The sequence below is a fragment of the Nycticebus coucang genome, chromosome 18 (assembly GCF_027406575.1).
Source record: "Nycticebus coucang isolate mNycCou1 chromosome 18, mNycCou1.pri, whole genome shotgun sequence".
NCBI classification, from domain to species: domain Eukaryota; kingdom Metazoa; phylum Chordata; class Mammalia; order Primates; family Lorisidae; genus Nycticebus; species Nycticebus coucang.
The window spans coordinates 6,033,335-6,049,085 of NC_069797.1; the positions used below are offsets into that span (position 1 = coordinate 6,033,335).

Here is a 15,751-nt window from a genome sequence, read left to right on the forward strand (position 1 = left end):
GACGGGTCTCCCTCAGCCACCAGGTTGGAGTGCAATGGCCCAATCATAGCTCACTGCAACCTCCAACTCCTGGGCTTTCCAAGAACTCTTCCGGCCTCAGCTTCCCAAGCAGATGGGACTTCAGGCATGTGCTGCCACACCCATCTAATTTTTCTATTTTTCTGTAGAGACAAGGTCTCCCTATGTTGCCCAGGCTGGTCATGAACTCCTGGCCTCATGCAGTACTCCATCTTGGCCTCCCAAAGAGCTAGAATAATAGTCATGAGCCACCACACCTGGCCTGCCAGGTATTATTTTACAGACAGGTGAGCACCAGAGGCAGGAAAGATGGGCATCTGTAGCCCAGAGCCTGCCTCTTCCACTTTTGATAAGAGAAATTCTGGGGAAAAGGCTCCAGTTTGCCCAGTCTATGTTGGAAGCACACTACGTGGATCAATTCACTCACTGTCAGTCATTCAACAACTATTATGAGCAAAAATGACCCCATGCCTAGGCTTACGGAGTTCATAATCAGTGGGAGAGACAACATGAATCAGTTGGCCAACACGTATAAAATCACATCGTGGCAAGTGCTTTGAGGAAGAGATAGAGGGCGTGGAAGAGCATACAGGGAGGATGTGACCTTGGAGGAGGTCAGGGAAAGCTTCCCTAAGGAAATGCTAAGATCAAAAGGATGAGTAACCTAGGTGAAGGGTTAGGGCAAGGGTGTTTTGGACAGAAGGACCAGCACGTGAAAGCAGCATGTTTATAATAGAAACTGTCTAAGTAGCCAAAATAAAAAGGGCCGGCAAAGAGTGGTGCAAGGTAATAGGAGAAAGGGGGAGGGAGAAGTGCAGGGCTGATGAGCCACATCAAGGAATTTTGTCTTTATCCGAGGGCCCTGGGAAGCCAGGATTGAAGTGGGTTGATACGATCCTATGTGTCTTTTGATAGAAGAATTCCAGCTGCATTAGGCTGGATGGAGGTGGCCCCGAGTGAATGAATGCAGGGACATCAGTTAGGAGAAAGAAGATAACAGCTGGGACGAGGGTGGTAGGAGAGGGGACAGGAAAGAGATAGAGCAGGTAATGTCAGCAGACCTGGAAGCTTGGCTACGGCAGGGAAGGGAGAGATTGCTGTCCAGAATGAGCCCCAGCTTACTATAATAGGTTTCTCAACAATGTCCAGAGGGGTACAGGACTAAGTGTTGTCCCCTTCTCACCCCGATGGCAGCATCAGGCACTGTGACTAATCTAACTCACTAGATTCACCAACAGTTGAGAGAAATTCCCTGAAGAAAAGGGAATATAGTTAGCAGGAAAAGAGGAGTGAGAGACCAAGCCGAACAGACCCCAGCTATCCCCAGAAGACACAGCCCACTGCAGAGACAGCGTGGAAGATCAGTCTCTGCCAACTGCCACATTTATATTGGTTGTTAGTCAGCAGTTCGCATCTGCCAGTGGGCCAGACTCCGGGGATGTAATCCTGCTGCTTCAGGAGGCCCCTGGGGAGGGTTCCTACTGTCAAGTCCAGGTCATCAGCACACCAGTAGGGGCACTGTTACTCTTCTCAGACGCTTTGCTGGCCCCTCAGGTGCCAATCAGGTGGCATCTTGCCCTCAGCTTGAATCAGAGTTTAAAAGGGCAGAGGGATCAGTTCCAATGATTTCAGCCAATCTGGGAAGTGACAGAAGGAACTAAAGCCAGGGAACATGCAGTCCCAGTTTTGCATAAATACCCAGAAGACACACACACACACTTAAGCACCCTTTGGCTTTCTTTAAATCTTTCCCTGATATGTCATGGAGACATAGATCTTAAGAATAAAATATGCTCTTTGTTTATCTTAGGTATTTCTTTCAGTGACACCTAGAAGCTATTGGCAAATGTGTCAGAATTATAAACCAATGTTATAAGCCAGGGAGGAGGTTAAAACAACCAGAACTGGTCTTTCAAGGTTCCCCAAGATACTCAGCTGAACCGGTTGTATTAACAACAAACTAAAAGGAGCCAAATTGCCCAGGATGTTTGTCTAAGAAAATGATAGTGTCACTTCTCACAATTTGGTAGTCCATTCGTGGGTCAAGGGCACTTGGGCTTCTTCCAGGACTTAGCAATTGTGAATTGGGCTGCAATAAACATTCTGGTACAGATGTCTTTGTTATATTGTGATTTTTGGTCTTCTGGGTATAAACCTAGTAAAGGAATTATAGGACCCAATGGCAGGTCTATTTTTAGGTCCCTAAGTATTTTCCAAACATCCTTCCAGAAGGAACATATTAGTGTGCATTCCCACCAGCAGTGTAGAAGTGTGCACTTTTCTCCACATCCACGTCAACATCTCTGGTTTGGAGATTTTGTTATGCGGGCTACTCTTACTGGGGTTAGGTGATATCTCAAAGGAGTTTTGATTTGCATTTCTCTGATGATTAAGGATGATGAGCTTTTTTTCATGTGTTTGTAGATCGTGGGTCTGTCTTCTTAAAAACTAATCCCCATCTATGGAATGTTAAGCTCACACCCAAGATAGTCACAGCCTCCCATTAATTCAACATCCCACACTATTTTCTGGTTGTACCAAAAAATAAACAACCAGCAAATGATTACACCTCTTAAAAAAAAAAGCAATTTACACTTAAAAAATGGGATGAGGTGGGATTCCCTCCTTCTAAAAAATGTTTCTAGAGCTACTAAAAAACTTGCATTTACAAAATAGTTGATAAAAATATTCCTCTGGATTGTACAAGAAGGGAGACAGGGACCACTGATAAGACATGGTATATGATATTAATCAGACTTGGCTTCTTTCTCTCCTGCTTCATCAGCGGCTGGATCCTCCTCAGTTTTAGTTTCTCCATTTTCTGCTGGTAAATCTTCTTTAGTTGCTTGGTTAACCACTTTGGCCTGCTTTCCCTTTGCTCCTCTTTTCCCTTTCGGCTGCACTTTTTTGTCTGAAGATTTATCCCTTGCTGCTGCCTTTTTTGGCTTCGTTTCCACTTTCACAGGAGCAGGTTTAGCTGACAAGCGCGCGGACCTTCTCTTGGGCTCTTCCTTCCCGGCTCCTTCGGCAGAGCTGACCTTCCTCTTGGGCATCTTGGGGGCGGGCAGGGCGCGTGCCGGGTGCCTGCGGGCGCAGCGCGCCGAGAGCCTTCACGAAGCTGTGCTGCCCGGCCACTGCCGCTCCTCCCGCCGCCCGAGCTGCTGAGAACCGCGGCGGGGGCGCTGGGAGAACCTGATGGAACTGGATTGGGAGCTGCCTCCTGCTCCCCACCGCGTCCCCCAGACACGGGCTCTCCCTCCCAGCTGGCTGGGCCGCCCTTCCGCCTGAATCTATCTCATTTAATCCTTATGGTGGTCTGAATAGATGCTCTTGTTGTTCTCATTCCAAAGGCAAGAAAACTGAGGTGCAGAGAGAGTAAGTAGCTTAGCAAAGACCTCAAAACCAGTAAGTGGGAGAGCCAGGATATAAAAGAAAGAAGGAGAAGAGGGAGGTGAACTGAGATGGCAGAGCCTGCTCTCATTTTCTCTTTTTACTAACACAGAGGCAATGGCATGCGCCTCAATCCCTGCATGTGGCACCAGGGGAACAAGGACTGAGTCCACTCTCAGGAGGACACCAGGAAGTGGTTCCAAAACCAATTTCCACTTTGTTTCTGGAGAGTTATTGGATGGGAACATTTTGGTCCAAGGACGTAAACGAGTCTGCTTATGACAGAGTGGAGGTTTCAGATGTCACCTTGAATCTATGTGGAGAGAGATTTGATGATATGAGGATGAGGTAGGGCCATTTTTGATTCAAGACTATTTTGGCAGAGCCTAAAAAACAAGCCATTGACTATTCATTTGTTTTTATCACCATCCTGAAACAGCCACACTTGTCCCAGTCCTTCAGCTGAGACCTTCCTGAGCCTGAGCCTCATATGTGAGGTGACAGGTGGGATGACGCTGAGTGATCATAGACTCACATTATTTAAAACTGAATTTATTATCTTTTCCCCCATTTTTACCTCCTCTCACATTCTTGCTTTCAATTGGTGACATCATCTTTCACCTGCACTAGAAGTATACAAGCGACCCTTAACTTTGCTGACTTTACTTTCTAAATACTGTCTACTTCCCATTCCTGCACCCCTGCCCTGGTCTAGCCCTCATTGGCTCTTACTGGAGTATCTCAGTGGCATCACAACTGGTCTCCTGATCTCGTGTTTTCACATTCATCTGCTTTATGTTCATCTCTTTCACAACTACTCGAATCTACCCTTAACATTACTCAACTCTGAGTGCAAAAGCAGCTGTGGACAATGTGGAAATGAATGGGTATGGCTGCATTTCAAGAAAACGTTCTTTACAAAAACAAGTGGTGGGCCAGATCAACCCCTGATTTACTGCATAGTTACCAGAGTTATCTGTAGAGAGTGAAACACTAACCACGTAACTATGTCATTTCCCTCCAAAGAAAGAAATCAGACTTGCTGTAGCCACATGGTCTGTAAAACCACTTCAAGTTTCTCCAGCACTGAACTGTTTCCACACCACCTGGTGTTCCCAGTCTGCTACCTTTATCTGAGCCGTGCTCTTCCTCCCTCCTGGAATCTCCCACTCACATTTCCTCTTCACTGGAATAATTTTTACGTATTCTTTGAGACAAGACCTAGACCTCCTCCTGGAAGCTTTCTGTGATCCAGGCAGGTTTAGCTGTTCCTCCCTTGTCTTGTATGAATTTGTGTGTCTCTATCATTGTCAACACAGCACAGGATTATAATTACCTTCTGTCTCCCTCATTGCACTGATTTCTTTAAGGGAAGGTTTCCTATGTCTTATGCACATTTTCGATCCCAAACCCAGTACTTGATATGCAGTGGAAAGTATAAACAGTTTTAAAAATAAATGTTTATTGAGTAAATGAATGCTGGAATAAATTCATTGAAAAGGAGTGATTTTTATTTATTTTTTATTTTTTTATTTTTTATTTTTTTATTAAATCATAACGGTATACATTGATATGATCATGGGGCATCATACAGTCGCTACATAGACCATTTGACACATTTTTATCACAATGGTTAACATAGCCTTTCCGGCGTTATCTCAGTTACTGTGCCAAAACATTTACATTCTACATTTACCAAGTTTCGCAAATAAAGGAGTGATTTTTAAAAGTATATAAATGAAAAGTGAATATACAGGACTGTCTCCACCACAGACATCTTTTGTTTTATATCTATATATATGTGTGTGTGTGTGTATAAAAAGTGTGCATGCATTTGTGCATATATACTAGTATAAATTATATATGTGTGTATGTATATGCAAACAATTGTATTATGGGAAATTTACAAACAGGCATAAGTAGAAAGGATATTATAATGAACTCTTTCCCTATTTACCCTTCACACAGTGCTGATATTTATTAATTTATGGAAAAATCTTGTTTTCATCTGCACCTACACTTGTCCCCCAGGTCTCCCATTTGATATTGTGATGCCCAGCTCAGATAACATATCATTTCACTTGAAATAATTTCAGTGTGTATCTCTAAAAGTTAAGGATTTAAACATTTAAACATCTTCACACCATTATGATGCCTCAAAAAAGAATTCTTTTGTTGTTGTTGTTGTTGCAGTTGTCATTGTTTTAGTGGGCCCAGGCCAGGTTTGAACCCACCAGCCTGGGGGTATGTGGCCAGCGCCCTACCCCCTGAGCTATGAGTACTATTAAAAAATAATTTTTGACTGTATGTAGAGGTCATCAAAATTAGTATCTTTACTCAGCTTCTTATTGGAGGATCTATCCAACACTGCCAAAGGAGTGTCAAAATCTCCAACTATTATGGAGCTGGAGGAAATCAAGTTGCTCATGTCTGCTAGAGTTGCTCTTATAAATGGAGGTGCATTCTGGTTGGGGGCATAAATATTACTAATTGATATCTCATCATCTTGAGTATTACCCTTAACAAATATAAAGTGACCATTCTTATCCTTCCTTGGTGCATCTTACAAGGGTACATGTGAAACTTAGTAAATGTAGAATATAAATGTCTTAACACAATAAGTAAGAAAATGCCAGGAAGGCTATATTAACCAGTGTGATAAAAGTATGTCAAATGGTCTATAAAACCAGTGTATGGTGCCCCATGATCACATTAATGTACACAGCTATGATTTAAATAAAATAAAAAATTAGTATCTTTATTCTTCTCATCAACAGTAATATATCCTTAAAATGCCTTAATTCAGATCACACTTCTTTACTCATTTATAAAAGTTTATATTATTAGTATCCAATATTTTACTTTGTTATGTTTATTAAGAGCTAATATTTTAATTCTACCTATTATCCCCTAAATTTAAGTGTTAATGTTTTATAGAATCAATATTTACAGCCCAGGCATGGTGACTCATGCCTGTAGTCCTAGCACTCTGGGAGGTCAAGACAGGTGGATTGCTTGAGCTCAGGAGTTTAAGACCAGCCTGAGAAAGAACGAGACTCCACCTCTATTACATATTGAAAAACTAGCTGAGCATGGTGGTGGGCGACTATAGTCCCAGCTACTCAGGAGGCTGAGGCAAGAGGATGGTTTGAGCCTAAGAGTTTGAGGTTGCTGAGCTATGACACCATGTCACTCTACCTAGGGCACCAGAGTAAGACTCTGTCTCAGAAAAACAAACAAACAAAAAATAATATCTGCATATCAATATATATACACATAGTATAATAACTAGCCCACTTTAGCAATCCCTTCAGTAGGATCTTTTTATAATAAAATCTTAGATTGCATTTATCTTTAAAATGCCTTTATTTTACCCTTATTCTTTAAAAAGTTTCACTGAATAAGTTTTGAGATTGATTTATCTTTTTCTTAGTACATCAATTACTTCTCTCTTTCTTAGTTTTGGACAGGGATGGATTACACCAGGAAAAGAACCCTGCTGATAATGTTGACAGAATGAGTTTTGCATCCACACCATCTCCAGCAGCAGAGGCAGAATGGTGTCTGCCCTCCACTCAGAACAGGCTCAGGCTAAGCCCAAAGTACAGATAAAACCTTAGTTCTCAACAATCACTCGAATCTCATTTCTTGGCTAATCTAGATAAAGTTGGTTACATTGAGAGCATCCAGGCTTTTGAAACAGAAGTGTGTGTCCAGGGATACAACACTCAAAGAGGAAGTTATACATCCTATTTCCTCTCCAAGAGCTCTGAGTCCTAGGGAGAGAGTTTTCTCTCTAACACAGTTTGAAGCCCTGGCTGGGCCCTTGATGGAGGGAACAATGGGTGTGGGGCAAAGAGATGACAGACCATCCATAGGATCCTGGTCCTTTGCAGGCAAGCTCAGACCCCAGTTGCTGCCCCGGGGACTGTGGGGGCAACCAGCACATGCAACACTCTCATGCTTGTTTCTTCACTTCAGAAATAGCCACAAATGTCAGACTGGCCAGCTCTTCAGATGCATAGTGTGCAGAGATAGTAAATGGCCCAAGATAGGTCAGTTCCTAAACCTTCTGACTCTCTTACCTCTGGAATATCTTTGCTCTTCAAATACATACAATAAATCCTTGTTTTGCACATTTCCCTGACATGGACATCTAGCACCTTTGTCATGACTGTTCAACACAACACCTGGTAATGCCTGATGCACTGCTCTGACACTGCTCTGGGCACACTAGGACAGGTGTGCACAGGTAGATTGGAGTTTATGCGTAAAGCCACTTCATCTATAGATTGCCTTTAACTTCAGAAGTTGGCATAATGCACTACTGAGCACCAAGCTTTTCTGTGAGCTGAATGATCTCTTTCCCACAGGTGGGATTCAGAGCATATACAGATGGTTCTTTAATTCAGGTTCAGATTGGCTGTTATTAACCGTAGAGTGTCAACTTTGAATGGGTGAAGGAAACGGCTGCTCTACACCATTACCCTAGCAGCACCTGCTTTTGCAAGTCTTCATCCTCGACTTAGGGGTTACCCCTCTTCTGGATGTCAGCATCCTCTTCCTTCAAATAGAGTCTGCCACTTATCCTCAGCCATACTTGGGGTGTCAGACATATAATTTCATCTAGTTTCCCCCTACATGTTGCTTAGGGAGCTTAGGTGCCCAATAAGTGCAGAATGGGGTAAAGGAAAAATGCTTTCATTTGAGAGGACCAAGCTCCTTTACTACTAGGGCTTCTTATACAATCAAGAGCCACTTCTGGCCAGGTGCGGAGGCTCATGCCTGTAATTCTAGCACTGTGAGAAGTCAAAGCCAGTAGAGTGCTTAAGCTCAGGAGTTGGAGACCAGCCTGAGGAAGAAGATGAAAACCCTATCTCTACTTAAAATAGGAAAAAACTAGCTGGGCATGATGGCAGGTGCCTATAGTCCCAACTACTCAGGAGACTGAGGCAAGAGGGTCACTTGAGAGAGTTTGAGGTTGCTGTGAGCTATGATGATGCCATGGCATTCTACCCAGGGTAATGGTGTGAGAGTCCGCCTTAAAAGAAAGAGTCACTTGCCTCAGAGCCTGTAGCTCAGCGACTAGGGTGCTGGCCACATACACAGAAGCTGGTGGGTTTGAGCCCGTCCTGGGCCTGCTAAAGAACAATGACATCTGCAAACAAAAAATAGCCGGGTGTCGTGGCAGGTGCGTGTAGTCTAGCTACATGGGAGGCTGAGGCAAGGTAATCGCTTAAGCCCCAGAGTTGGAGGTTGCTGTGATCTGTGACACAATGGCACTCTACCAAGGGTGACATAGTGAGACTCTGTCTCAAAAAAAAAAATGAAGAGTCACTTGTCACTTCTTCTTAACATAAGGCCCACATGCTAAAGGAGACATTTTCTCTCTTTCTTCTTGGTCTGAGGACCCCAAAGTGAGTAGTTATTAATAAAAACATGCCAGTTTGACATTAAAAAAACACAAAAGTGAGGGATACCTGGAAGATAAGTAGTATTTTTATTGTATATTCCAAGAACATTTTTGAGTGCCTATAGTATGACAAGCACTAATTAGTATTCACCAGTATACAAAGTAAAGACCTCTGACTTTGTGGAACTTGCATTCCAGCAAGGGAGCTTACATCCCGCTGTATCGGTGCAAGTCGTGACCACATGGCAGGAAGGAAAGGCGCTGGATCCCATTGACACCTGTGCCAGTTCTAGAGTAAAGACAGATGGGACAAAAAGAGCTTCCCTACAGGACTGACATGTGGTCTGAGATCTGAAGGATAAGTAAGAATTAACTATCCAGAATATTAACCCTTAACCCTGTCATCTCTGATTCTAAATGATATGATATGAGAATATGTAAACATATATTACACATTTGATAAACACAGGAAAGGATTAATAAAAGGAACTAGCATATTATAATATCATCCTTCCTGTTCTTCACATTCCCTTTGCAGACACTCCAGACCACGTTGCTCCCACCCACCAGAGACTAGGATGTAACCGCTCGGAGAACACTGGCTCATCGGGACCCTTAATCAAATACTCCCCTGTATGAGCCATGGTTCTCCAGAGAAACAGAAGGATCAATATATACAGATATAGACAGATATGACAAATTTCTTAATGTATATTATGTGTATATACATAGATTTATTATACGAATTGGTTCACATGATCATGCAGGTTAAGAAGTCCAGTGATCTGGGCGGTGCTTGTGGCTCAGTTGGTAGGGCGCGGGCCCCATATACCGAGGGTGGCTGGTTCAAACCTGGCCCCGGCCAAAACTGCAACCAAAAAATAGCCGGGCGTTGTGGCGGGCGCCTGTAGTCCCAGCTACTCGGGAGGCTGAGGCAAGACAATCGCTCGGGCCCAGGAGTCGGAGGTTGCTGTGAGCTGGGTGAGGCCACGGCACTCTACCAAGGGCCATAAAGTGAGACTCTATCTCTACAAAAAAAAAAAAAATTAACAAAAAGAAGTCCAGTGATCTGCTGTGCTCTAGCTGGAGGCCCAAGAGAGCTGGTAGTGTAACTCAGGCTAAGCCAGTGATAAAGTCCTGGTCCAATTTCAAAGGTCTAAGAACTACAACCATCAATGTCCAAAAACAGAAGACAGATGATCCAGCTCAAACAGACAGCAGCCATGTTCCCTTCCTCTGCCTTCTTGTTCTATCTGGACCCTCAGTGGAGGAGCTGGTGCTCACCCACAGTGGTGAGGGCAGTCTACTTATTCAAATGCTAATCCCTTCCAAAAACATCCTTACTGACACACTCATATATAGTAATGTGCAAACTGTCTGGGCACCCTTCGTCCAGTCCAGGTGACTCATACAATGAACCATCTCACACTTACTCTTTGTCTCCTACTCTCTGGCCCTGACTCCAACATCTAGAGTGTTTTTTTAAACCTTCCTTATCTCACAGCATACTTGACACTTTAGGTAAATTTCCATGGCACACTTACCTTATGCTGATCAAAAAAGAAAAAAAAAAAAAAGGTAGAGAAAAGAATATGCTTACTGTGCTTTGAAATGTTATTCAAGTGCTGACCCTATAGCCCAGGCCAGGTTTTAAAGTCTATGTTTTGGAAGGTGAGTGTGTCACTAATAGTATTACTCAAAAGAAAAGTTATCTTATGACACATTAGCTTGAAAAATGTATTGGAATTTCTATGGCTGGATGGAGGTTTGAGGAGATTGTGAATTTTTAAAACTGAGGAGGTACTTACCTGTTCACAGTGATCTCCACCAACCTATTGATATCATCAGCTATGAGTTTTGCCTTCTCTACCATCAAGATAAACAGCAATTCCCAAAGATTGAGTAATCCTTATAATTATGGATTATTTCTCTTGCTACCTCACCCACTGGATAAGCTACAGAAAATATTGTCATAATTGCTTAACATTTACAAAGATCCAAGAAGGCATTTTTATTTCACTTCATGTATTTTAATTTTGAGCCTATAAAGCACAAGCAGTTTGGCAAATGCAAGGAACCTTGAGATACAAGTTATAGCCCCTGCCCTCAAAGTAGTTTATGATCAAGTGAAAAAGACCTGTGTACAAATAATGCAGGAGAATAAATAAGGTGAAGGTGACTTTGAGTCAAATGGTGAAAGAGAGAGAGAGAGAATGAACCAAATAGCCGACTAGTATGACATTAGTCTGGATTTGTCACTATCTGACTTTCAAATAGGAATAACAGGGATTTATATGCATAAGGAGGGGGCATTTTAAGCCAGTTCTGAATTCTCTGACTAAGGTTAGAGCACAGACTCTGGGCACAAGTTAGGCTTCTGTCTGCCAATTTATAACTGCTGATTTAGAACATCTTTTACTGTATGAACACATTATAAGAGCCATATGAAGGAGTCACATGTAAGTCACATTCTACTATCAAAACAGTCTTTGAAAAGTTTCTTTTGAGGCAATTTTCTAAACAGTGTTACAGTGATCAGTGATATTTCTTAGTGGACCAAGAATGAATGTTTGAGGTAGATGTAGATGGGTCTGGTGTGGGAAAATATTTGAAGATGAATCTAAAATGTGTTTATTTTGATGTCTTAATCCATTTGCCACTATGTATCTGTAATTTAACATAATAAAAGTAATAAAGCTTAAATATGATAGAAGATTTAAAATGGAAGAACTTATCCTTTGGAAGAATGAGAATGCCCACAAGAACTTGGACTGCACTTTTAAATGAAGAGAAAGTATTTTACTGGCACAAAAATCTATAGAGTGGATGATAGTGATACTTGGAGACTGGGCCTGAAATTCTGACTGAATAGGCTATTCATCTCTATCCCAGACATTTATTTGATTTGTATTTTGCTCATTGAAATAACAGGTGCACTAAACTGACCACAATAATTAGTGATTTGGGCATTTTGAATAGATGTGAGTATTTATGAAAAGATACATATATATCTTCTCCAGAATATTATTATTAGGGGTGATCTCAGTCAAAAGAAATAACCACGGGTTGAATTTAAAACTTGGTGTAATAGATATTCCGGATATATGTGTGAAAATGCAGCATTTAAAAGCATGTCAGTGAATAAAGCACCAGCTTTGTAAAAATCAATGCCAAATGATAGGGAAAACAGCATCAGATTTGGCAGGCAGATGGGGAGTGAACCGTTAGGTCTCATCCATCTCCAATTCCTATGACTAAATATTAGAGTCCAGAGACAAGCCTTGGAAATGCCAGCTCTTGAAATATCAAGTGTAGGCCAGAAAAGTCTATGAATAAATACCTCATTGAGAGAAATCCAGAAGACTAATAAAGTGGCCAAAAAATGGGGTGGGAGCGAGCTATGGTCCCAGGTGGCTAATTAGAAATTTCGTAGGACCTGGAATGGAATGAATGGAATAAGGACAGAAATCTTTTTTTTTTTTTTTTGTAGAGACAGAGTCTCACTTTATGGCCCTCGGTAGAGTGCCTTGGCCTCACACAGCTCACAGCAACCTCCAACTCATGGGCTTAAGTGATTCTCTTGTCTCAGCCTCCGGAGTAGCTGGTACTACAGGCGCCCGCCACAACGCCTGGCTATTTTTTGGTTGCAGTTTGGCCGGGCCGGGTTTGAACCCACCACCCTCGGTATATGGGGCCGGCGCCTTACCGACTGAGCCATAGGTGCTGCCCAGGGAAAGAAATCTTTTTTTTTTTTTTTTGGCCGGGGCTGGGTTTGAACCCGCCACCTCCGGCATATGGGACCGGCGCCCTACTCCTTGAGCCACAGGCGCCGCCCAAGAAATCTTATTCAGAAAAAAATAATAATAATTTTGAAATACAATTCAATAGCTCAAAGTAATTTTGTGAACAAATATTATTTCCTGTCACTTATATTTTATTTATGGCTATGCTCAGACAATGTAGACTGAAGAATAATAGATAGATAAACAAAAGGTCTCCTTCTGAGGGACTTTATAAAGAGTATTCATAGACTTCATCCTATCCTTTAATAAAAGAATACTTATAGCAGTAATTCTCAAGGGAAGGGACAGAAAGAGGACAAAAATCATTTAAAAGCTTTGTCAAATTACATGTATCTTCTACCCACGATTTTAACATACATCTTAGTGACAGGGAGATTTTTCCCTTCTCTCCTTCCTTTTGAGAACCTGTATTGTAAGGATATCAGCATGCTGTAGCCCTTAACAACTGCAAACTATTGCTCAGCATCTATTCTAGGAAGGGACTTTGTGTGGCATTTTATGCATAATGCTAATTGTAGTAGCACAAGAATTAGGGAATGTTCTTAAGTCAATTTTATAGATAGAATAATTGATGCTTAAACAGCTTAACTAATCTGACCAAAACAACAGATTTAGGAGGTTTTGGCAAAACTAGGAATTGTCATTCTGTCTGTGAATATCCCATCGAAGTGACCTAGAAATATTCAAACACAGCAATCCAATCCTTCATGCTTCTTTGCATGTGGACTCCCCCCTAACCTCCATAAAAGCATTTGGCATCTGGTCCTCACTCTTCTCAGTATACCCACCTGCTTGGTTGAGCTCCCTGCTTGGGAACTGCTCTTATATGGCCCTTTGCCACACCTCCTCTTCCCACGAACTGTGAGTATGATAAATCCTTTAATTTGCTTTGTCTCCAAGTGTGACTTCCAGAGATGTGTTTAAATGATCCTTAAAGAGCCCAAAATGGGGACATATGTAAGTAACTTCATGTATTTTATATATTTATATAGAATTTATATATTCATAATTATAATTTATAATTAAATTATATTTGCATATAATTTATGTATTAAATGTAATAAATGTTTGTATACTAAATATAATATGTAATAAATATGAATAGATAGGCAATGAGTAAATTTTTTAATCATGTGTAAAAAAACATGCTCTAATTATTGATAAGTGTGTATTATGCAACTTCAATATACTCTCAGAAAAATTGCATAGGTAAATGCAAAGGTTTTTATGAGGTTTGAATTCCAATACTATACTTTGAAGCAAGACCTGGATAAAAGTACATTAGTTACATCATAAGGCACAAGATTTTAACTATCTTAAACTTTGTAGAAACATTTTTAAAAGTTCATAACATCATAGAAAAAAATGAACAATTATCCTATTTCCTGCTATTAACAGCAGATAATTTTTAACTTCCTACAATATTTATTTTAATATCCTATTGTAGGAATATTATTCAGCCATGAAAAGAATAAAATTCTGTCATTTGTAACACCATGGATGGAACTTGAGAACATTATGTGACCTCAAAACCAGCCAGCCACAGAAAGAAAAATCTTGCTTGTGGGAGCTAAATATTAAAAGTTATCAGTCTTGTGAGGACAGAGAGTAGAAGGATGGTTACCAGAGGCTGAAAAGGGTAGGGGGGATAAAATGGGGGTGGTTAATGGATACAAAAATATATTTTAATTGAGCAAACAGTATTTGATAGTACAACAATGTATCTATGATCAAAAGTATTGTTAAAATGGCTATTTACAAAGTGATTTATAGATTCAATTCAATTCCCAGGAAAATACCATTTTTTTCTACATGAAATGTGGAACTATTTTTTTCTAGATCTGAAAGACCGCCCCGGAGATCTCAGGGCGGAAGCACCTGCAGAGAGAGCGACCCTGGTGCCGCTGCGGCCAGAGCGGAGAGGATGGGCAGACCACACCAGGAGCCGGGAAGCTCCTCTGGAACCCAGAGGCTTGAAGGAGACGCCCGTTCCAGGCTTGGAGCTGCCTCTGGCAGGGGCTCAGCGGAGAGTCGCCCCGGGAGTCGGAGCCAGTGAGGAGGTGGGATGGAGGAGGCGGTAAGGGGTGAGGGGGTAGGAAGGATAAAGCGGGGAAGAAGGGGGTGTGAAGGAGGAGAGGGAAGACACAGCGCGAGATGGAGAAGGGGGGCGGAGGGGAGGAAGAAGCCAGAGATGGAGGAGGGGGATGCAGAAGGGTGGAGTGGAAGGGGTGTGGGATTGGAGGTGGGAGGCGGGGAGCTGGAGGAGGGAGGAGTGGAGGAGGGGTAAGGGCGGGGGTGGGGGGGTGGGCATGGAGTCGCGGGGCTGTGCGTGGGAGGCGGGGCGGCAGCGCGGGGCGCAGTGGACGGCGCAGGCGCCGGCAGCGGCTCCAGACTCGGGGAGTGGGCAGAGCAGCGCTGCGTCTCCGGCTGGAGCTGCGGGCACCGGGCGGGTCTCGACCAGGTGAGGAGCCGCTTGTCCGGGCTTCCCTCTCCACGTGCCTCTGTCGCCGGTCTGCGTGCTGCCAGCGTCCTGCTCTGGGCGAAGCTGCGGTGGGCGCCCTGGTCCCTGCTGGCCTTCTGCCCGGTTTCCGTCGTGGCCAGGCACGTTGTCCAGGGTTTCCAGTTGAAGCGCTCTGCACCTGACGCTCCCGGTTTTCTCTCCGCTGATGCTTGCCGCTGGCTGTGCTGTGCAGTGCTTTGTGTGTGCGCGGCCGCAGCCGGTGGCTGTCGGTGGCGGTTTTCTGGACGATAAACAGTGGCTCACTAACATCTCTCAGTACCACAAGGAAGTCGGACAGTGGAACAAATTCTGAGAGGTAAGTACCAAGTGCCTCGGTGCCCGGCAAGCGTGCTGCTTGAAAGCCTGGGGGGCGGGGGTCAGCGGGTCTGGGGACGAGGCGAGGAGAAATTCGGGGCGCGTCCTCTCAGGCTCCGGCGTCGGGTCTCCCGGTTCCCACTGCTCCCCGCACCCGTTACCACCGAAGCGTGCGAGTGCGGGCTCTGCTTCCCAATTTCTTCTTTTTTTTTTCTTTTTTTTTTTTTTGTGTGGTTTTTGGCCGGGGGTAGGTTTGAACCCGCCACCTCCGGCATATGGGACCGGCGCCCTACTCCTTGAGCCAGGCCAACT

General features: G+C 43.2%; 1 protein-coding gene and 1 long non-coding RNA gene across 2 annotated transcripts; one reads left to right on the top strand and one right to left on the bottom strand.

The window, feature by feature from the left end:
• Positions 1-2,466: 2,466 nt before the first annotated feature.
• On the bottom strand, positions 2,467-3,103 carry LOC128570586 (non-histone chromosomal protein HMG-14-like). The gene has a single exon (XM_053569886.1). It carries the CDS (start codon positions 3,069-3,071, stop codon positions 2,766-2,768), a length of 306 nt encoding a protein of 101 aa, XP_053425861.1. The 5' UTR covers positions 3,072-3,103; the 3' UTR covers positions 2,467-2,765.
• A 10,386-nt stretch (positions 3,104-13,489) lies between these two features.
• On the top strand, positions 13,490-14,828 carry LOC128570905 (uncharacterized). Its single transcript, XR_008375663.1, has 3 exons — positions 13,490-13,581; positions 14,072-14,263; positions 14,464-14,828. It is a non-coding gene; the product is annotated as an uncharacterized LOC128570905 (long non-coding RNA).
• The last annotated feature ends 923 nt before the right edge of the window (positions 14,829-15,751 follow it).